Source organism: Coregonus lavaretus (genome assembly GCF_964263955.1).
Source record: "Coregonus lavaretus genome assembly, chromosome: 10".
NCBI lineage: Eukaryota > Metazoa > Chordata > Actinopteri > Salmoniformes > Salmonidae > Coregonus > Coregonus lavaretus.
In genome coordinates this window covers 15,095,617-15,119,965 of record NC_139997.1, presented here as the reverse complement: position 1 = coordinate 15,119,965, position 24,349 = coordinate 15,095,617, and the positions used below count along the sequence as shown (strand labels likewise).

General features: G+C 41.2%; 1 protein-coding gene across 1 annotated transcript in view; it reads right to left on the bottom strand.

Annotated features, from left to right (window-relative positions):
• Positions 1–2,991: 2,991 nt before the first annotated feature.
• Positions 2,992–24,349, bottom strand: part of LOC311135843 (CAP-Gly domain-containing linker protein 2-like) — a gene marked incomplete at its 3' end in the record, with an annotated part of 100,003 nt that continues 78,645 nt past the window's right edge. The window contains exons 6-15 of the mRNA XM_084169873.1: positions 14,335–14,438; positions 13,210–13,270; positions 12,558–12,653; positions 11,175–11,225; positions 9,996–10,361; positions 9,315–9,896; positions 8,942–8,999; positions 7,784–7,867; positions 3,341–3,345; positions 2,992–3,069 (exon numbers count right to left, since the gene is read on the bottom strand). Of these exons, the coding sequence (XP_084025999.1) occupies positions 2,992–3,069; positions 3,341–3,345; positions 7,784–7,867; positions 8,942–8,999; positions 9,315–9,896; positions 9,996–10,361; positions 11,175–11,225; positions 12,558–12,653; positions 13,210–13,270; positions 14,335–14,438 (1,485 nt within the window). The remainder of the gene's footprint in view (positions 3,070–3,340; positions 3,346–7,783; positions 7,868–8,941; positions 9,000–9,314; positions 9,897–9,995; positions 10,362–11,174; positions 11,226–12,557; positions 12,654–13,209; positions 13,271–14,334; positions 14,439–24,349) is intronic.

The following is a 24,349-nucleotide window of genomic DNA, read 5'->3' as shown; positions in this document are numbered from 1 at the left end:
GGCCAGCCCTACACTTTGTCTATGAAATGTCAATCCAAAGTCTTACATTCCACATTACTCACATCAAAATAATGTTCTCCCAAAGACAGAGTCGGCGTTCCAAATGGTGCACTACTTTTGACCAGCGATAGGGCCCTGGTCAAAAGTAGCGCACAATATAAAGTGAGCTCCAAAAGTATTGGGACAGTGACATTTTTTGTTGTTGTTTTGGCTCTGTACTTCAGCACTTTGGATTTGAAATGGTACAATGACTATGAGGTTATTGTGAAGACTGTCAGCTTTAATTTGACTGTATTTTCTTTCCAAATCGGGTGAACCATTTAGAAATTACAGCACTTTCTGTACATAGTCCCCCCATTTTAGGGGACCAAAAGTATTGGGACAAATTCACTTATATGTGTATTAAAGTAGGATTAAGTGAAGTATTTGGTCCCATATTCATAGCATGCAATAACTACATCAATCTTGTGACTCTACACATTTGTTGGATGCATTTGCTGTTTGTTTTGGTTGTGTTTCAGATAATTTTGTGCCCAATAGAAGTGAATGGTAAATAATGTATCGTGTCATTTTGGAGTCACTTTTATTGTAAATAAGAATTTAATATGTTTCTAAACACTTCTACATTAATGTGGATGCTACCATGATTACGGATCATCCTGAATGATTCGTGAATAATGATGAGGGAGAAAGTTACAGAGGCATAAATATCATACCCCCCAAAAATGCTAACCTCCCCTGTTATTGTAATGGTGAGAGGTTAGCATGTCTTGGGGGTATGATATTTGTGCGTCTGTAACTTTCTCACTCATCATTATTCACAATTAATTCAGGATTATCCGTAATCATGGTAGCATCCACATTAATGTAGAAGTGTTTAGAAACATATTCTATTCTTATTTACAATAAAAGTGACTTCAAAATGACACAATACAATCTGAAACACAACCAAAACAAACAGCAAATGCATTCAAGCTTAATGTAGTCATTGTGTGCTATGAATATGGGACCAAATACTTAACTTTTTACTACTTGAATACACATATAAGTGAATTTGTCCCAATACTTTTGGTCCCCTAAAACGGGGGGATTATGTACAGAAAGTGCTGTAATTTCTAAATGGTTCACCCGATTTGGAAAGAAAATACAGTCAAATTAAAGCTGACAGTCTTCACTTTAACCTCATAGTCAGTGTACCATTTCAAATCCAAAGTGCTGGAGTAAAGAGACAAAACAACAAAACATTTGTCACTGTCCAAATACTTTTGGAGCTCACTGTACGTAGGGAATAGGGTGCCATTTGAGACACAGCCAGAATATCAACTAACCTCCCAAGAATAAAGTAATGGACTGCACTTAGAATCTCCCCGTTGGCTTGTTCAATGGAGATAATAACATTTGGAAGACCGTAATGTATCAATTCTGTACGTTGTGATTAGGAGTTGTTTACATCCAGAAGGGAGGGAGCATCCAGAAGGGAGGGAGCATCCAGAAGGGAAGAAGCAGTTACAGTAGGGCTCCATCCTTAATGGCACTCTATTCCCTATATATTTCTCGACTTTTCTGGTCAAAAATAGTGCACTATATAGGGAATAGGGTGCCATTTGGGACAAAGGCCTTGAATGTTCCATTGTTTGTATCGTGCTCCAAACAGCCGTTGAGTGGCCTACTCGAATCAAAGGACAAAGTGATCCCAAGGCATTGATCCAGGTTGAAATTTCACAAACATTGGGTCAAATGTCTTTAGATAAATGATCAACACTTGAATTATTATTTTTTTCGCGTGTATGAAAACACTACAAAGTGGTGCGGTTTCCCACTATCCAGTAAAGCCATAGTGGAATTAAAGGATAACTCAGTTCAAATGAGTAAACCATTAAACTGATAGCTATTTGGTGCACATACGACACCGAGTTGGATTGGTTCAGTTGGCTAAATACACTTTTACAGTATGCACAAGTTTCCGATATTGCAGCTATATTCATATGTAGACATAACATCAGCCTAAATCCAGCAGCATCCCCGTTTCATTCACATGTTCGCTACAGAGCATGTTCGCTATGAAAAAATGTGAACGTCACTGGCCAAATCAAATCAGCTACAATAATCTAAGGATAAAAAATAAGTGTGGCAAATAAATAAAACAAAAAGTGATGGATTGAAGCCAAATTCTTCATCTTTGTTTTCAATCAGACACCAGAGTAATTTCATTCTCTGGAGTCACAATTCGTAATTCTCGAACTGATACATACCATGACTCGTCGGGTCATGATCTCTAATAAACTAAGATAAAAGGTTATCCCATGTCCAAATGTCCAATACCATCCTTGGGTATGTAGGCAGGGTATGTATCAGTTTTCAAAAGTCATACCTATAATTTTTCACCTCCATCTCCGTCAACCATTTTACAGTATCTTCAAGCTGTCTTAAGTTTGGCTAATGGGTGTTTTTCTTTTTTGCAACAGATGAATGTATATATTGAGATAGAGAGACATTGTTTTGGTAGTAACTGTAACAGAACATGTAGTCTGGAGTCCAGTGGAGTGCTAGTCCCAAGTCGTACCGACTTCTTCTTCTTTTAAAATGTACCTCTGCATTTCCCCAATTCAAGATGGGATCTTCTTCTCCTATATCAGTGTTGTTCCTGGGGAGCAAGCCATAAAATTGAAGAAGACGCTCAAATAATGTAGCAAATACATATCAGTCAGAGTATTCATTTAGGGCACAGACTAAGCCTCGTCTTGGAATAAAAAGCATTTTAAATGGAGATTCTCTATTGAGCATGCTTTTAAGTCTAGAACTAGGCTTTATCTGTGTTAGGTAAACCGTCCGTTAATGTTGTATTTATGTAACTCATTGTGGGAATGGCAATAATGGCATTTAGTAAATCTCTAGACAGTGAGTAACTAACTGATCTATAACTGATCTATGGAGTTAAGATAAATGTAATTGATGTGACATATAACATGTGTGATTGATGTGTTATTATGATTAATTAATACCTACATCTTGAGTAAAGGAAGAATTCTGTTGATGAATCCCATTGGCTGAATTTGCACCACCATGCACCTGGAAGAGAATCATGAAAGAAGCGTGCATTTTACGTTACTCAAACGCATATATCCTGACTTTTGTATTGAACAGCCTTCGGTACCACTTAATATTAAATTACACTGAAACCATGTATTTATGTGGTAGTTACAAAGGCAAGTACAGTGTAATTACAGTGTTAGTACTTTGCTACATGGTACATACACTGTTTGCCGTTCAAGAAACAAGTTTTTTTAGATTTGCCAATTAAACTCATGTTACAGTTGCGGGACAGGTTTCTGTGACAAACTATCACTAGGAGACAACAGTGGTGGAAAAAGTACCCAATTGTCATATTTGAGTAAAAGTAAAGTTACCTTAATAGAAAATGACTCAAGTAAAAGTAAAAATCAGCCAGTAAAATACTTGGTTTTAAATATACTGAAGTATCAAAAGTAAATGTAATTGGTAATGTAATTAAGTATCAAAAGTCAAAATAAATAATTTCAAATGACTTATATTAAGCAAACCAGACGGCACGATGTTCCTGTTTTTTAAATTTACGTATAGCCAGGGGCACACTCCAACCCTCAGACATCATTTACAAACAAAGCATTTGTGTTTAGTGAGCCCGCCAGATCAGAGGCAGTATGGATAACCAGGGATGTTCTCTTGACAAGTACGTGAATTGGACCATTCCCCTGCCCTGCTAAGCATTCGCAATGTAACAAGTATTTTTGGGTGTCAGGGAAAATGTATGGAGTAAAAAGTACATTATTTTCTTTCGGAATGTAGTGGAGTAAAAGTAAAAGTTGTCAAAAATGTAAATAAGTACAGATACCAAAAAAACCTGACTTAAGTAGTACTTTAAAGTATTTTTACATAAGTACTTTACACCACTGGGAGACGATAGAGTGCCACATTTTGTTGCACGCACATTGTGGCAATTGTTCTGCCAAAACCACGACGCGGCCTAACTTTGTAGTGCCTGCAACCAGGGACGGCTTGTTCAATAGGGCGATATGGGCGACGCACTGCCAAACGGGAAAAGGAAGGGATTTTTTTCTAATCAATTATAAAAAAAAAAAAAAAAAAAAAATATATAAATATATTTTTTTTATAAATTTATAAAAAATTATATCACGGCAACAGCAGTTATCAGTGTTCACGTCTGATCTGACAGCCACTAAATGTCAAATCAGGCTAAAGTCGTGCTTCAAATGGCCCCGCCCGTTTTTTGGGCGATTTCAGTCAGGTTGAAAATCGCCCAGAAGTCTCTCATAGCCTCTAATGTAAAATATTTTTTTTTCAAATTTCAAAGCTTTCAATACATTCTCTATGGGTGTCTGTGGGCTTGCACTTACGCGCTTTCGTCATACATAACGTAACCACGAATGAACGTAACTAAGAAAAGACCAGGTAGCAGCCTCAATCAATTCACTACTACTATCAAAATGGCTAGGCTTCAGTCCAACTCGATTGTGTCTTTGAAAGAAGTTCCTTTTTGTCGGCGAACAAATTAAGATAAATTGGCAACGAAACAATTAGGACCTCCCAGACCAAATTTAATAATTCAACAGGTTTCTACTAAAGGCGGAAAGTCCTACACCCGAGGATTTTCCAAAAATTGGTACGAACGAAAAAAGACATTGCGACTCACTCAACTGGATGATGAGGGATACAGGCTAGCTGTCCGCCGCCACAACGATGAGGTTAGTGTTGATAATCACAAGTTTACTGGATGTGGATATGGTGTAATAAAGGCAGTTTATTCAGAGGTAAATATATCTGGAATCGCGTTCACGGACCCGTTCGTCAAACTCTTAGGGAGCTATACATTAAGCCCCATTACTTACCATATCAGATAAGAGAAATTGCTGCAGCTACATATATTTTACATCCTGGCCCTACATAGTTCACTATTTGCATCACTTACCAAAATATTACATGTGGTCATATATGCTTGGAAAGTGGAGATGCCATAGAACGTCAAAAAAGTAAACATTGCTGGAGACACATTGTCGTTTTGGAGAAGACATCGCGTTTGCTAGCGAATAGATTTGTTGTGGCAAATGAACTTGGCCTGGGAATTGCCAGGAACCTCACGATAAGATATATGCATCAGCATTGCGAGTCTCATGATTCTATACGTATTGCGATTCGATACTGTGATTTTATTGCGCACCATATGTCTGTTGCAGAGGGATCAGAAAGCCATGAGAACGAGTTTTGATCAGTCATGGAAATAAAAGTGCTGAAAACTAATTGGCTCCCAATGTGAAAAGATTGAGAACAAGCTATGAAGGAACAATAATGGTGTTTTGGTGCAGGTACAGCCAACTAGCGCTAAAATATTGCGATATTGTCAATACAGTATATCGTAAAGTATCACTATGTAACTCGATTTCTTTCACCCCAATCCCTCAAATTAACGGTAAATAACTGAATTGTTTGCCCCACATTTAGCTAAGATGATTAGCTAGCCAGCTAAAATGTTTTATTTAGTTAGCAGTCGCATCTACAAAAGTTTACTGTCAATAACATGTCTCCAAAAATGACGTGGTGTCTCCAATTGTGTTGACATTTTACAATTGCAATGCGCATCCATGAGTATCCACTTTCTGTAGCTCAGCTGGTAGAGCATGGTGCTTGTAACGCCAAGGTAGTGGGTTCGATCCCCGGGACCACCCATACACAAAAATGTATGCACGCATGACTGTAAGTCGCTTTGGATAAAAGCGTCTGCTAAATGGCATATTATTATTATTATTATTATTATTATCTGAAGAGAGCCCCGAAACATTGTGTGCAGACATTTTATGCAATAAATGAAGTAGGTTCAATCTAGTAGTTCTGATCTTCTGATTGGTCCTGATGAGTTGGGCGAGGTCACCTCCAGGCTACTGTCACTGTTGCATTGGCTCTGAGTCGGGTTCTCTGTCTTCAAATGTTCAGCCTAAGAGAGGGGATTTTTGTGTGTGTGTGTGTGTGTGTGTTTAACAGTGATGATGTGTGTGTGTGTGTGTGTGTTTAACAGTGATGATGTGTGTGTGTGTGTGTTTGTGTGTGTGTGTGTCCTCAGAGCAAGAACTCGTGAGTTGGAAGAACTGAGAGGCCTATGGCGTGGGTGTTGTCCTTGGCCACCTGCTGACAAGGCTGACAAGATAGGACCCTTTTGTCCATTGTTATTGGATAGGAACAGAACTTATAACCAGCTCCTGACCTAAATAGATCTTAGCACAACATTTTACTCAACATATCATATTCCATATTCACTATAACAAATATATTTACTACGACATTAGCAAGAACCGCCACATCCTCAGCCGGCTAATCCAGTGTGTGAAGTTTTGCGGAGTGTTTGAGTTAGCTTTGCGAGGCAAAGATGAAACTGAGGGCTCCACCAACCCTGGTAAGCCAACACTTTTGAGATCAGTCAATAAATGCTTCTGGTATTGACTTATATGCTGCCCCTGTCTTCATGTTGTTGCTGGACATATCTTTTTTTTAAATGTGTGTAGGTCACCTAAATCATCAGAAAAATTGCCCCTCCTGAGAATTTTTTCAGGAGCCGCCACTGGTACACGGTGAGTATGCAGGCCATGCAAGAACTGGGACATTTTCAGCTTCCAGGAATTGTGTACAGATCCATGCGACATGGGGCCGTGCATTATCATGCTGAAACATGAGGTGATGGCGGCGGATGAATGGCACGACAATGGGCCTCAGGATCTCATCACGGCATCTCTGTGCATTCAAATTGCCATTGATAAAATGCAATTGTGTTCATTGTCCGTAGCTTATGCCTGCCCATAGCATAACCCCACCGCCACCATGGGGCACTCTGTTCACAACGTTGACATCAGCAAACCGCTTGCCCACACGACTCCATACACGTGGTCTGCAGTTGTGAGGAGACTTATGGTAGAACATTCTATTTTCTGGCAACAGCTCTGGTGGACATTCCTGTAGTCAGCATGCCAATTACACGCTCCCTCAAAACTGTGGCATTGTGTTGTGTGACAAAACTGCACATTTTAGAGTGGCCTTTTATTGTCCTCAGCACAAGGTGCACCTGTGTAATGATCATGCTGTTTAATCAGCTTCTTGATATGCCACATGTGGCAGGTGGATGGATTATCTTGGCAAAGGATAAATTCTCACTGACAGGGATGTAAACAAATTTGTGCACAAAATTAGAGAGAAATGCACTTTTTGTGCATATGGAACATTTCTAGGTTCTTTTATTTCAGCTCATGAAACATGAGACCAACACTTTACACGTTGCATTTATATTTTTGGTAAAAAAAGGACATGTATATTCAGTCACCAGTCAATGAAATTGTATATTTGTATTATTCATCAGACCTTGTTTCATTATTCATTAATTAAGTTTTATAATTTAGGGATTAAATTTTTTTCCATGCAATATGTTTGAGAGAAAATGTTCTCAGGCAATCAAATACTGTACATGTAGTTGATGGAGAGTGAATGTGTCGTATTTGTCAAGACATTCATGGAGTGCAAAATATCATAGATAGAAAAAAGATTACATACGTACATCTATAGACTTGAACAGGTTCTGGATATCAAAGAATGTTCAATAAAAGGTGAAAATATACTTCACACACTGCATTCTATGCTCCCATGGGAATTTATTTGACAACGTCTCGACCAATCAGGTCTTCATCAGAGTGCGGAGTCTCTTTTCACCTTTTACGCAACATATCGTTGTCATAGCAGTATAATTTACCAGTTATCTGTGATTTGAGGGCATCGACCTGTGATGTGAGAGTGGAGACCTCTTTTTCACTTTTGGTCAGATTCTCCATAGTTTCTGAAAGAAACGTGAAACCACCGTTGGTCAAAAACCTTGGAATCTAACTACCGTAAAACTTCAATTAATAGCCTGGGCATTTATTTGCTTAAATCACTGAACACAACAGGCGCTTATTAGAGACAGGATTCTATTTGAGCCAGGCTCCTACTTCACAGCTTTTGCTAATTTGCATAGTACATTTTGTTTAATTCCAGCATTCACTTCCAGCATTTTAATGAATTTCTTCATTTCCTGCACTAAATGTGTTATCCTTTACAAACTGTGTCACGTTTCTTTTATTTTAGTATGCCTCTCCTTGACAGAATAATTATGCTCCTCTTTGACTGTGCATTTTCGTCAGTTCTTACTTTCACCACGAGGACGATCGGACGATTTCTGCAATAATGTCTATCTGCAGACTGCAGTTACTACATGCCGCCGCCCACTGATCTGCACCCGCAGATAGACACTGGTACACAGTGTCCTTCACCCCCACCTGCCGAGCACTGATTTCCTGTTCTGTTAACGTGATGGCGAGGGAAGTAGCTAGCTAGTGTAGCCAACCCAACTCTCGCGTCGCACTACCGGGTAGTGAATACCTTTGCCGTAACGTTAAAATAACTGCGGGAAAGCAGGGCTCGGCAGGCGGGGGCGAAGGACACTGTGTCCTAGATAGCTTGCAGCCTCAATGACAGTGGGCGTGGCATATAGTAAGTGGGCGCAGCATGTAAGTGGGCACGGCATGTAGTAAACACAGTCTGCAGATAGACCCTTCTCAATTTCTGGGGGTCTGTACTCCCGAAGTTGTTGACTGTTTTGTGCATGCCAGTTAGCTAGCAGCTCTCAGCTGTTAGCAGCCAATGGCTAGCAGTTTCTTCCTGGCAATAAAAACGGATGATTCCCATAATTTTGACGTTTTACGGTACGCAATGTCCTCAAAGTACAATCAAAAGCCTACAGAGGTCTGACATTTGAAATACTTTACTATAACACAGGTTTGACATTAAGGGTCTCTAAAAGAATCCTAATTTACATAAAAATATGTTTACAGTAACAATACAACTTAATTAACCAGGTTAACATTTACAATACCTTCAACATTCTGTTTTAGCTTAATCTTTTCCTCCAAGATGTCATTATTTTCTATAACCTGAGAGGGAGACAAAATTGAGAGTTAGAAGGCAAATCCATGACAATTCAATGCTTCATTTGTTTATTGAGGACAAAGATATGGAAACACACAAGGAACTAGAATAGCATAGATATCATGTGGAAGTGAAATTACTTACTTGTCTAAGAGTGTTTCTAGAAAGCTAGCATTAGATCACATGAATAAGGATTTAGCGCCACTCTAAACGCAACCTTAGTTAATTTTATAGTTGGGTCACAAGACTCTAATCTCATATGGACCACAGCATAGCATATACAACCAATGCTACCACAGCTATCCCCCCAGAGGACTCACGTTGGCGTCCTGTGGCATGTGGTGGTAATCCTGCACCGCCTGCAGTTGGTTCTCAGTTACCCTCAGCTTCTCCTCCAGGCTGTAGAGCTCCTCCCGGCTCTGGGCCTCGGCCTTCTGCAGGGCCTTGTAGTCCACCATCTTCTTCTCAGCCAGCTCCAGGCGCTCCCGGAGCTCGTCCCGGGCACCGTCCTGCTCGCCCTGCAGCCTCTCCAGCTCGCCCACCCTCAGCTGGGCCTTCTGGAGCTCCTCCCAGACCTCCCTCAGCTCCAGGGCCTGCTGATCACTCCTGGCCTCTGTCTGGGCCTGGTTATTCCAGTTCTGGCTGCTCTCGCCCAGCTGGTCCTTGGCATCCTGCAAGCGGGAACGCAGATCGTCACACTCCTTGGCCAGCATGGCCGCCTCAATCTCGTGCCTGGCCTTGAGATTCTCCAGCTCCAGCTGGTGCTCCATGCGCAGGCTCTCCAGGGTGGTCCTCAGCTCCTGGGGGTCCTGCTCCTGGCCTTTGGCCGAGCCGCTGGACAGCGAGGCCTTCAGGTCCTCCAGGGAGCGCTGGTGGTCGTTGACCAGGGTGTCCAGCTTGACCTTGAGGAGAGGGATACAAGATTAGAGAGAGAGAGAGAGACCTACATTTCCAAATGAGTAATATAATTCCCTTTCTGTTCTGAGAATAGTGCCTCTCACCTTCCAGTTGTCCATCATCTCCATGTTCTCTGTAGTGGCCTGCTGGACTCTCTGCTTCAGCTCGATGATCTCCTGGCTCTGTTTGTCCACCATGGCTTTCAGTTTGTCTGTCTCCTCCTGGCCCGTTGCCACTGCCGCCTTGTACTTCTCCCTCAGCTGGCTACTCTCCTTGCGGTGTTCCCGGCCTGCCATCAGGAGCTGCTCCCGGAGCAGAAGGGTTTCCGACTGGGCCACCGGCCCCTGGGTGGAGTCCCCGTCCATGGACGAGTCCTGGAGCCGGACCTGGAGCTCCTCGATCTCGGCCCGCCGCAGGGCCAGCTCATCCTCCAGCTGCATGACGCGGCTCTGCTCCTCAACCGTGCTTTGCTGTGGAGGCAGAGAGAGAGAGAGCCCATCATTGCCTTAATGTGGTTTGAGTCATTACTGAATCTGTCAGGGGTGTCGTTCCCGTAACAGAATGACATCATACCCGTTACCGAATAGTGTCAGTCCTGTAATGGGGATGACGTCATGCCTGAAACAGGATGACATCATTCAAGCACCAATCGTTCGAATAAAATGCTTGAATAGAGCATGCAGGGCCAGGAAAAGAGGCATATTGAGAATCATATGAGCGTACAAGCTGGGCCTTTTAGACTGCTAAGCATTACAGTGGAAATCCCTTGGTTTGAGGAAACGCTTTGCTCGCAGACGTCAAAAACAAGTCAAGCTTTTAAATCAGCGGGCACAGTGCAACCTATGAGAAGAAAGCAAGCCATTCTCTGCAATTTTGTCACTCTAGAAGCCAGGCAGATGCACAAAGCCCACAGAAAACCCCCAGACATAACACTACACATAGATAGGCAATCACTAGGCGCACACATAGCAATTAAAGTGTGACATTTTCAAACATCCAATTAAAATGACAGAACTCCATGTTTGACAGAGCAGACCTGATGACATGCAGTGCATAGTAAGTTAATACAGACCATTGAGACAAAAGCAACACTACAGTTGATTGGTTTCTAGGAAAAGTAGTTATCAAAAAGTTCCTTAATAGCATTCAGATAATAATTAAGTCCAAGAAAAAGGCAAGATTGACTTCGCAAGATCGACGTCGTCAACAATAGACAATTGGGAATCAAACAGTTTAGATAGCTGAGCAGAGCCGAACGAAACGATGAGTCCATTTTGTTTCACCTTGGTTCTCTTACCCAACCTCAAGGGTGCTGCATCAAGACTGCGTCTTCCCTGTAGGTAAAATCAGTATATTTGTAGCTCTATATAACATTCATGACCCAAATGTGCTGTCTAACTGTGTTTCACCACAAAATGAATGTGTGAATGTATATAACTGTACATAACTGTATAAGGCAAGATTTTGGTCCTCAGCAGAATTTAATGGAAGTTTCACATTGGTGCTAATTCTAATATTATGCCACCAATTTAACCTCCTTGTAAACTAACACAAAATTATGACATCAACAGTGGAAACGACACTGAATACAGCTGACAACCACTCCAGGAGTGGCACCCTGGGAACTCAAACACGATTTTTGAGTGGGAGGCAAAAGGAACGAGGAAAAAGCGATCGCTACAGATGAAAGGTGAAAACTCAGAGCTGGCTGAGACTTCAGCTTCACTCGGCTGCAGTAACAACCAGGGCCGAGTGAGCAGTCTCCAACACTCCGACACTCATTACAGCTGATGGGAAACAAAGTGGCAGTGGGGCTGAGAGCCAAGAGAGATAGATAGAGGCTGTGTCTCAAATGGCACACTATTCCCTATAGAGCACATATGGTTCTGGTCATAAGTAGTGCACGATAGAGGCAATAGGGTGCCATTTGAGACGCAGCCAGAGAGAGAGGGAGTGGTTTTCTATCGGATGTGAGTCCAATTGTTCATTCATTAATGAAAAAATCGATTCAGGCTACCCAGACTCCTTGTTCCGGCCAAACGCTACGCCACGTCCACGGACATTAGTTTCTTCTCCGCAATGAGTCTGGATCTGAGTACATCTCCGACCCTTCACCGAATGCGAACTCATTCGGGGCTTTCTGATTGGTCCAGAAACCTATGGGTTGGGCCAGAGCCAGAACACACGTGGGTAAAGTGGTGGTTTGAAAATGTGTCATTGGCTTTGATACTCTGATTGGTTAAATGGCTTTGTTTTGTACAATGCCCCTCGTCACCACAAACAACTTCAATGATGGCAGTCTCAGACTAAAGTATGTAGCGAACGACAGAGTAGCGGAATAATTTAGTGTGAGTCGTCAGGCTAGCAATTTGTTCCTCTCAACATGAAACCTAATGTCTGTACAGAGCATTCTTGGCATTGATAAATAAATCAGGGCAATGGCACCCAATTCTGATTGTAGTCTATGCCGTTTGATGACGTAACTGACACTAGTATTTTCTGTATGAGTGACTGAGTTTGGAGACAGGTGCAGGACAGGAATGACAAGGATTTGTGCTGCAAGTCCAACAGCAACCAAAACAAAAGATACAGGGGTGAAGCGCAAAATAAAATGTTTACAGGCAGGGGCTCTAGGATGGGCTAGCTTTTCCAGTTACCCGATTCACCTCTAATTCTTTCTGAAGCTTTTCTGCTCTCGACTTTTCGAGGAACAGATTCTGCTCAAGCTGCTGAAAACGGGCATGCTCCAATTTCGTCTGAGTCTACAGAGAAGGAAAGAGAAAGGAGAGAGACCGGACGTAGAGAACAAGACAAGACACAGAAACCTGTACAGATTGAAGAGACTGTGTGAAAAATACACATCTCATGGGATTTTCTGTAACAGCAGTCAAGAGATTGAAGGAGGACAGATATTTTACAGACAGACATTTACATTTTAGTCATTTTTTCACATAGTCGGCTCAGGGATTCAAACCAGTGACTTTTCCGTTACTGGCCCAAGGCTCTTAACCGCTAGGCTACCTGCCGTCCCTAAACATTGAAAATGTGCAACGTTCCTCTGTCTATATTTGCTCACTTAATGTTTTAATCGCTATATGTTTGGCACAGGCTTTTGGTCACTCTTACATAACTGAGCATCATAGTGTCGTTAGCTACTAGCCTACTACTCAATTAATATCTTTCACATTACACTATAGAAAGAGCAACATTTGATCACTTTTGCAAAAGTAGTCTTATAAACACACATTCTCATCCCGTCAAAACACGTTTATCAAATCATTGTTGATCTAAGCTTTTTACAAAACGGTTGATAAATACCTCAAGGTCTCCTTTGGTGATTGACTCCTCCTCCACTCTGAACTGAAGGTCTTCCACTTTCCTGTAATAACACGTCAGCCACAAGGTGTCAGGGAAGTGCCACAGAAGAGCATCACAACCCGACAGATGGCTTCTTCCAAAACAATTTACAGTACAGTGACTGCATACATTTTTGACATGCATATTTGAGGCCTGTGGGGAATGAACCCACAACCTTCACGTAGCTAGCGCCACGCTCTTACCAACTGAGCTACACAGGACCACACCTGGGTCAAATACATACGGACAGTGCTTCAAGTAGAATAAAATAGGTGCGGGTACTCATTTTGGGTGACCGTACTCATCATAAAAGGTGCCAGTACTTCAGCAGTAGAAAATTAGAGGAGTCGGACTCGGTACACTGTACAGGAAAGCATTGTCCCACTTCAAGAACTGCATACATTATGTTAATTAAATCACTTGAGGTACACTTGATTGAGCTTGCCCAGTGCAATGGAACCAATGGAATAGTCCCAAAAGTGCTCCCACCCCTTAAACTGGTCAGGCTAAATCAAGCGCACTTTAAGTATGTGAAAGTGTTTGACATATATATTTGGCACAGGTCTGATTACAGCACAGACAACCATGGATCTGTTCCAAATGGCTACCCTATTGAAAAAAGTATTAAGTACTACACTATATAGGGAATAGGGTGCCATTGGGACGAATCATATCTCTTTTCCTGGAACAATAGATTTTATTCACAGCTGAAAGTTCTACCAAAGACGGCTAGGGCAGCTAGCTAATAAACTGTTGTGTCTTTTAAAAGCAGGGCATATGACAATGACAATGCGCTAGCAATGTTCTTCTGAGTACCCTAAATGGAATAACATCGGTGGTGGTTTCACACTTGAGGATTTTTTTTGCATTGGTTTCAATTGCCGAGATGACAATAGTAATATCCTGTTGTCATAAAAGTGGAGACTTTTAATATATATTAAATTGGGATACCTCATACCTGTATTAAAACAGGATATTTAACTGCTCTGAGCAATTTAGTATTTATATATTTTTGTGCCACAAATGAATTGCCCTAAAAAGGACCAAACCAGCAAGATCACTCCATAGAAATCCCTGACACCGTACCTTTTCTCTTCTTCAAGCTGATTGGCCAGCTCTACTTTGTCCTTCTGAGTGCTTGCCAACAGAGTTTTGACTTGCTGGAGGTTGCTCTCCGTCTCTGTGACATACTGTAATCAGAGAAAAACATATCAGTGATGAGCTATACCATGCTATCACTGAGTGCTTTGACAAGTTATCAGTAAGTACAGTCGTGGTCAAAAGTTTTGAGAATGACACAAATATTAATTTTCACAAAGACTGCTGCCTCAGTTTTTATGATGGCAATTTGCATATACTCCAGAATGTTATAAAGAGTGATCAGATGAATTGCAATTAATTGCAAAGTCCCTCTTTGCCATGAAAATAAACTGAATCCCCCCCAAAAATGTCCACTGCATTTCAGCCCAAGAAAGTCCAGCAAGCGCCAGGACGTCTCCTAAAGTTGATACAGCTGCGGGATCGTGGCACCACCAGTGCAGAGCTTGCTCAGGAATGGCAGCAGGCAGATGTGAGTGCATCTGCACGCACAGTGAGGCGAAGACTTTTGGAGGATGGCCTGGTGTCAAGAAGGGCAGCGAGGAAGCCACTTCTCTCCAGGAAAAACATCAGGGACAGACTGATATTCTGCAAAAGGTACAGGGATTGGACTGCTGAGGACTGGGGTAAAGTCATTTTCTCTGATGAATCCCCTTTCCGATTGTTTGGGGCATCCGGAAAAAAGCTTGTCCGGAGAAGACAAGGCGATCGCTACCATCAGTCCTGTGTCATGCCAACAGTAAAGCATCCTGAGACCATTCATGTGTGGGGTTGCTTCTCAGCCAAGGGAGTGGGCTCACTCACAATTTTGCCTAAGAACACAGCCATGAATAAAGAATGGTACCAACACATCCTCCGAGAGCAACTTCTCCCAACCATCCAAGAACAGTTTGGTGACGAACAATGCCTTTTCCAGCATAATGGAGCACCTTGCCATAAGGCAAAAGTGATAACTAAGTGGCTCCGGGAACAAAACATCAACATTTTGGGTCCATGGCCAGGAAACTCCCCAGACCTTAATCCCATTGAGAACTTGTGGTCAATCTTCAAGAGGCGGGTGGACAAACAAAAACCCACAAATTCTGACAAACTCCAAGCATTGATTACGCAAGAATGGGCTGCCATCAGTCAGGATGTGGCCCAGAAGTTAATTGACAGTATGCCAGGGCGGATTGCAGAGGTCTTGAAAAAGAAGGGTCAACACTGCAAATACTGACTCTTTGCATAAACTTAATGTAATTGTCAATAAAAGCCTTTGACACTTATGGAATGCTTGTAATTATACTTCAGTATACCATAGTAACATCTGACAAAAATATCTAAAAACATTGAAGCAGCAAACTTTGTGAAGACCAATACTTCTGTCATTCTCAAAATGTTTGACCACGACTGTACACAAACACTTACCCATACTAATTAATTGAAGTGTTCAGTGAAAAGAAACATTGATTAATTACTCATGTCTGTAGATTACACAATAAGCGTCCGTTTCCCAGGAGGTCGTTCCACCCCAAAAAAGCATTTCGACACCCACCATCTCAGATTGTTCTGAAATCGTTTCTGTTGTTAGGAACAGATAAGATTAGCATTCCTGCAACATTATTTTGATGAAATATAATTTGATCTCTGAGAAATTAAGCTAATTGATTGCACCCAAATTGGCACATTTAATTTATAGGATTCTCATAACATTCAATAAATATAGTACCTAACATCTGATTTGGACCAAACTTTTTTCTAACAATGAGTTAGACATGTTCAAAATGTCTCTATGTCTGACAAGTAGTATGGAGCTGCGGCTCTGAGTTGTGTTTCTTCATCCTATGTTATGTATTCGCAGAGAATTTGGTGTGTCCCCCATTCAACAACCTAATGTTACCAGGTTCTGACCACTACATGGTGCTGTTCCTGCTATTAGGTGAAAATACAATTGTAGAATCCCCCAACCCATGCTTTGGTTTTGTTCGGCATTGTTTCAAATGCTAACTTTTTTGCATTTGTGTCACAAATTCAATGCAAGTCATTGGTACCTATTTAAGCATTTACATGCTTCATGTCCAAATAATCCTAAAGTATCAAAAAAATTGATTGTATATCTCAATGCTACTTATAGATGATTTGAATGTGAAGCGCGAAAATGATAATATAGGTACCATTTACTTGCATTGGACTTATGCCACAAATGCTAAAAAAGTTTGCATTTGAAACAGTGGCCAGGTAAACAAAAAAAAAGATATCCTAATAGCAGGAACAGGACTATCAAGTGATCAGAACCTGGTAATATCAGGATGTAGGATGGGAGATAAACCCAACAGCTTCAATGACACATTTCTCTGAACATGGGGAAAAAAACATAACCAAATTCACAGAGAATACATTACATAGGATAAAGAACAATACCCCAGCCGCAGCGCCATACTACTTGTCAGACATAGAGAACTCATTCGGAAAGTATTCAGACCCCTTGACTTTTTCCACATTTTGTTACGTTACAGCCTTATTCTAAACTAGTTTAAATAGTTTTTGTTCCTCATCAATCTACACACTATCTTATAATGACAAAGCAAAAGCAGGTGTAAATATCTTATGTAAATATCACATTTACATAAGTATTCCGATCCTTTACTCAGTACTTTGTTGAAGCACCTTTGGCAGTGATTACAGCCTTGAGTCTTCTTGGGGATAACGCTATAAGCTTGCCACACCTGTATTTGGGGAGTTTCTCCCATTCTTCTCTGCAGATCCACTCAAGCTCTGTCAGGTTGGATGGGGAGCGTCTCTGCACAGCTATTTTCAGGTCTCTCCCGAGATGTTCGATCGGGTTCGTCCGGGCTCTGGCTGGGACACTCAAGGACATTCAGGGACTTGTCCCGAAGCCACTCCTGTGTAGTCTTGGCTGTGTGCTTAGGGTCGTTGTCCTGTTGGAAGGTTAGTCTTCGCCCCCAGTCTGAGGTCCTGAGCGCTCTGGAGCAGGTTTTCATCAAGGATCTCTCTGTACTTCATTCATCTTTCCCTCGATCCTGACTAGTCTCCCAGTCCCTGCCGCTGAAAAACATCCCCACAGCATGATGCTGCCACCACCATGCTTCACCGTAGGGATGGTGCCAGGTTTCCTCCAGACGTGATGCTTGGCATTCAGGCGAAATAGTTAAATCTTGGTTTCATCAGACCAGAGAATCTTGTTTCTCATGGTCTGAGAGTCGTTTAGGTTCCTTTTGGCAAACTCCAAGTGGGCTGTCATGTGCCTTTTTACTGAGGAGTGGCTTCTGTCTGGCCACTCTACCATAAAGGCCTGATGGGTGGAGTGCTGCAGAGATGGTTGTCCTTCTGGAAGGTTCTCCCATCTCCACAGAGGAACTCTGGAGCTCGGTCAGATTGACAATCGGGTTCTTGGTCACCTCCCTGACCAAGGCCCTTCTCCCCCGACTGCTCAGTTTGGCTGGGCGGCCAGCTCTAGGAACAGACTTGGAGGTTTCAAACTTCTTCCATTTAAGAATGATGGAGGCCATTGTGTTCTTGGGGACCTTCAATTCCGCAGAAATATTTTGGTATCCTTCCCAGATCTGTGCCTTGACACAATCCTTGTTCGGAGCTACGGACAATTCCTTCGGCCTCATGGCTTGGTTTTTGCTCTGACATGCACTGTCAGCTGTGGGACCTTATATAGACAGGTGTGTGCCTTTCCAAATCATGTCCAATCAATTGAATTTACCACAGGTGGACTCCATTCAAGTTGTAGAAACATCTAAAGGATGAACAATGGAAACAGGTGCACATGAGCTCAATTTCGAGTCTCATAGCAAAGGATCTGAATACTTATGTAAATAAGGTGTTTATTTTTTGTCATTATGGGTTATAATGTGTAGATTGATGAGGGATTTTTTTCCCCAAATTATATTTCAACAAAATACTGTTTCCATAATGCTTATCTTATCTGTTTTTAACTACATAAATGATTTCAGCACAATCTGAGATGGTGGGTGTCATGGCTTGCTGAAATGACATGGAACGACCCCAGACACGGATTCATTTTAGTCCTAGACTAAAAAAAGATTTCAATGGAGAATCACTTGATGCACATCCCGGGGCGAACCAGATCACATTAGAGATGCTTTCTTGACAGGTAAGTAGCGCTATGAGTCTTGCAAGCGTGTGTGTGTGTGTGTGTGTGTGTGTGTGTGTGTGTGTGTGTGTGTGTGTGTGTGTGTGTGTCAGTCAGTTCCAAGGATGTAATGCACACACTACTACAATACCATTATGTCAATGGAGAATCACCATTGAGAATGCTTTTTAGTCCTGGATTAGGCTTAATCTGGCTGGGAAACCAGCCCTACATGTTGTCGACTTCCATATTTAACAGGTTCATTTGTCTGACTGATATGCAGTTGCTTTTCTCTTAATTCAGTAAAGAGTCCAGTCATTGCGTGACTCATCAACATGTGCAGACTTATTGGGATGACATGTTAGGACATTTCCCTGGTTGAGTCATAGAGTGGGTGCTGCTGAATTGGCTGGTGTGAGTGTGTAGTCTGCAGTGACAGTGACAGCATGCAACTACAGATGTAGTATCTTCATTTGAGCCAGTTTTCTACAGCAACACAATAGTCTTGCAGCAACAGGACATGTGAATTATTATGTGGATCATAATTAATGGACATTTTTTGTAGGGATTGATATATTTTAAAGTGGAAATTACAAACTTTAGAAGCCTTTTAAAATCTTGAATACACTACAAGTTTGCATTTCCTGCTCTGCAAGAAAATTCTCAGCAACAAAAGAGTGATCAAATTAAGATCCTACATCTGTATAATGGCAACCTATTCCCTATGTAGTGCACTATATAGCGGATATTTTGCCATTTCAAATGCCCCTGTCACTGTCACTGCACACAACGTGCTCACACCCATAGGGCTCTGGTCTAATAAAGTGCACTATATAGGGAATATGGTGCCATTTTGGACACAGCCAAAATGTCATCACTGTCCTTGCACGGCCCAACAGCTTTTATGGTTAATTACCATCATCATCACCCGTGTTGGGATTGGTTACTTGGAAAAGTAGTATATTACATATTACTCGTCACATTTAACAAAAGTAAAGCGTTACTTTACAATATTACTTTGTGTGGAAAGTACCGCGTTATTACTAGTTATATTACTTTGTGTTAGTTTCATGAAAAAAATCTCAATCTCACAGTTTGTTTGACTGTCGGAGGGAGCAAGGCTCTACCAAAGATAAGCTACTAACTAACTCAGGTTGGATCACTAGTTTCTCCTTTTATCTGTTGCGCTGCTTTCCTGTGCTAGTCTACAAGTGCTGCGCTATACACTGAGAGTACAAAACATTAAGAACACCTGCTCTTTCCATGACAGACTGAGCAGGTGAATCCAGGTGAAAGCTATGATCCCTTATTGATGTCCACTTCAATCAGTGTAGATGAAGGGGAGGAGACAGGTTAAAGAAGGATTTCTAAGCCATGAGACAATTGAGACATGGATTATGTATGTTTTCCCCTTCAGACGGTGAATGGGCAAGACAAAAAATGGAAGTGCCTTTGAACGGGGTATGGTAGTAGTTTCCAGGCGCACCGGTTTGTGTCAAGAACTGCAACGCTGCTGGGTTTTTCACGCTCAACAGTTTCCTGTGTGTATCAAGAATGGTCCACCACCCAAAGGACATCCAGCCAACTTGACACAACTGTGGGAAGCATTGGAGTCAACGTGGCCCAGCATCCCTGTGGAACGCTTTCGAGACCTTGTAGAGTCCAACTCACGGGGTGCAACTCAATATTAGAAATGTGTTCCTAATGTTTGGTATACTCAGTGTATATGGGCTGCTTAATTAGCCATATATACTGTAAGCCAAACATCTGTACAGATTTCCTATCTTTTCATTCAAAATCTTTCTCCAAACAGCCTTTCTCTGCTCGCTCAAGAACTTAATGAGGAAACAAGTCGAGATTGGAACATGGAAACAAGTCGAGATTGGAACATGGAAACAGGGCCTAAAATTAACACCTGCCACCCGCCAATGCCAAAATCTACCCACATTTGGCGGGTGGCAGGTGTTAATTTTAGGCCCTGTTTCCATGTCTATTTCACCAGCCACATTGGCGGGTGGTCAGGGCTCCACAGTGCGATCATTTCACTCAAATTTGTAAATAAAAATAGTCAAGTAAGATCTCATTAATAGCAATAGCAATACAAACATTTTCAAAGTATTTCTGCCGTTTTGTTTCATAGCTGGTAAATTAATCGCACAAAGTCAAAGAACGCTGCGCACAGGCACAACAGTTATTCTAATATACTTGAAACGAAAGTATACTGAGTTTTGTCCTTGTGTTTCTTTGCTATTTACATTGTTTTGTTCACAAGCTAGGTTGTTTTTCAATGTTTGAGTTTCAACTACTAGGGAAGAGAAGACGACGTGGCTACTAGTCAGACTCTCTCAATCTCACAGGCACAAACATGACTCAAGTTGCCTTACCACAGTAACCTCCGGCCCTGTAAAAATGTTTGTCTCTGTGATATTTTGGTTAATTATTGAAATGAAACAATATACCACATTACTTCTTACTAGTTATACATTTATTGTTTTAGAAACATTAACGCATTACTTTACTTTGTTACTCATAAAAGGAATCTCATTACGTAACGCATTACTTTTGTAATGCTTTACCCCCAACACTGATCATCACATATTCTGAACAAAACCAAACACAAACAAATCATCTATCTCGGGCCAATATACATCATAAAACAACATCTGCTGGTCCCAGATATCTTTGTAGTGTGCTGCCAACTCCTATGGCCATTGTCACAGCAGCTCAAACTATTCTGGAACCAGGCTCAACATGCAGTGGCCCCTGCGAAGAGTAGCTATTGTTGCTAATGTACAGGGTTTGGGAGTAACCGATTACATGTAACGAATTGCAAAAAACTGTAACTGTAATCCGTTACCAGCAAAAATATTGTAATTAGAAAAACTAGATGATTATTTCTAGGAATACTTTTAAATTCAGAAAGGATGTTTGCGAAAAGATTATTTGACACCTTTCTGTTTTCTCAATGGCATTCAAATCAGCATTGAAAAAAGGTGCAAGTTTAAGTTTGTTCAGACTGAGTAAGTCTGACCACAAGTCAGAGACCACTATGATGACACACCAAATGCATTTGATGAATCGCGGGAAAAGAGAAGGAATAGGCTTTTGTATATGCTACAGTTCAAGCAGTCTTCCAATGGTGCAATTGCTGTCGGTATCCAACGATTATCCAACTTGAATAAACACTTGGAGGTAATGACGACAACAGTGGTATAGCCTACGGGCGATACATAGCTAGGCTACATAGCGCGTTGATGTGAATCACAGTGCTGCTCTATCATTTAGATATTTACTCCTTACAAATTGTGGTTGTTGTGGATGGCTGTTCACAAATGTAGGCCTATAGGCTTATGTGTATTTTAACCCAATAATGGTTGAATTGAAGAAGTTAAAGCTGCCTATCAATCATTATTTTTGCGACCAGTGGTGTATTCATTACGGAAACCGTTTATCGCTTAACCAAACAGAAGCAAACAGAGCAAAACAATAGTTTCTGTTGGACAAATTCAGGTAGGTCCCTCCCCGTTTCATTCCGCTTGATTCCGTTTAAGAAACATTTTGCAACAGAAACAGCGTAATGAATACGCCCCCAGTGGACAGCCAGTGAAATATGAGCTCTTGCAACAGCTGCAGAGTGTGGATCCCAGCATATGGAATAAAAACTCCCCCATGGTATTGTACTCCAAAATGTCAAAAACAAGTTTAATTTAAGAAGACCACCACTGGCGCTTTTATTGCTCAATCTAATTCGTGCTGATTCAACAACAAAATCTGTAGGCCTAACGGACACATGCCCAAACTCGCACACTTTTGACAGACTTAAACAGCTGCAAATTATCGAGATATCAAAGTGTCACCAACAAAAACGTCAACAATAGGCCTATAACAAATGCGGCATATGGCACATTTTTCACATGCAAATAGCACTTTTCGGTAGTGCTCAAAGCATGCAATTCCGAGAGCAGCATTTACTTTTCAACTCGAAGCAATGAGCCCAATTAGTCCTCCATGACAACAAAATCATAAACAACAGAGTAGTAACAGAGTAGGCTAGTCCTTAGTTTTGGGGTTATGTTCAGGTAAAACAAGTTGGCTAATCTATATTTCCAAGTCCTACTCTTGAAGCTCAAGGGGTATTAAATTAATTGGAATGACTGGCAATCTGACACTGTTAAAAAAACAAATGTAAAGATATAGCCTAATCATATTATTATCTGTAGTAGAAAGCGATGGGTTAGATGAAGCCTGCATAACCAACCCATAAAGTAAAATGCAACATCCATTTATGGCCAGCTATGTAAACTCTAACATTGATTTATCCTGCAATATGTCATTCAATTGGTTATATTCATTTTTGGCTTTTTCTAATGCCTCTTATTAAGCAGGTTGACATTGATTAGGATGAGTCTTGTTCTTGAGGCAGAACTGAGTGATTTCCACTAGATGGGCCAGCTGCAAAATTGGATATATTGTAAAAATTTATTAAAACAAACATTTGCTTTTTGGTCTTAATTTAAGGTTAGGGTTAGGCCTTAGGGTTATCAGTATGGTTAGGGTTAAGGTTAGGTTTAATCTTATGTTGTTATGACTTTGTGACTGTGCCAGCTAGTGACCACTCTGCAGAGCTGCCTCCAGGGCAAGATTTATGATGAAAAACGCTAACCTGTGCCTCTTAAGGGGAAAGTAATCTAAAAGTTTAAATTCAGATTCATATAATCTTTATTATCTTTATTATTCATTTGCTTGTGTGCTTAAAAAGACGGTACATAAAACATAAAAACAGAACAATTCAAAATAAAATTCATTTGAAAGTGCAATAGCCTACATATTTACAGTGAAAGTGCAATATGCTGTAGACTCCCGGGACCAATAGACTATCCATTGTACAGCCTAATGGCCATTGGAATCAAATATCTATCATATCTATCCGTTCTGATCTTCTTTTAAAGAAGTCTCTTTCCACATTTTCCGGCTGCCGTGACTGAGTTTTGAGTGAAGGGAATAGGTACTGTCATGTAAAATGCTTTCAAGTTTTTGGAGGATAGGTTTTGTGTAAAGGCTGGTGGCTGATTATTGGTCTATACCAATTATCCTTCCCGCCGTCTTGATAAAGCGCTGAAGCTTGACTTGGTCTTGCGCTTGTATGTTTCTAAACACGCATATCAGACCAAAGGACAGCACACTCTGCAGGACAGATTTATAAAACATTTGTAGGATATGGCAATCAACATTGAAATGGTTCAGTTTGCATTAAAAATAAAAATTCTATGTTGCAGTTTCTTTGTCTTTGCAAGGATACAGTCATTGTATTTCAATTTATTGTCTATTTCAATTCCCAGATATTTATCTATCGACTGATTCCCCATTGAGCTTCGTAGTAAAAAAAAAAATATATATTTCCATCTCTTTTGTTTTCTTAACGTTTATTTCAAGAAGGTTATCTGCGCACCACTGGATGAATTTTGCAGTTTCTCTGTCAAAACCTTCAAGAAAGGCCTGGTCTGGGTGGAGAAAACCCACAACAGAGTAAACTGCAGAGTTAAACTTCACTTGTTGGGTATGGTTCACAAGGAAACTGTTGATCCGCTTGATCAGTATAGAGTTGACACCCAAATTCACCAGCTTGTCCACCAGTAGGTGGGGTTGGATGGTATTGAACACGCTACTGAAGTTCATTCAAGCATTCCCAGAGTGCCTTGCTGCCGACGCTGTCTCGACCATATGATTTTTGTGGGTTGACACGTTGAAAGTGTTGCTTGATGTCATTCACAGGGATTTGTATATCAACAGCTGGTATGCTCTCTATACTGTCCATGGCCACTTTCTGCTGCGATGTAAAATCACCCATGTCAAACCTTCAATAGAAAATGTTCAAAACATTTGCAAAGACAAGGTCATTAT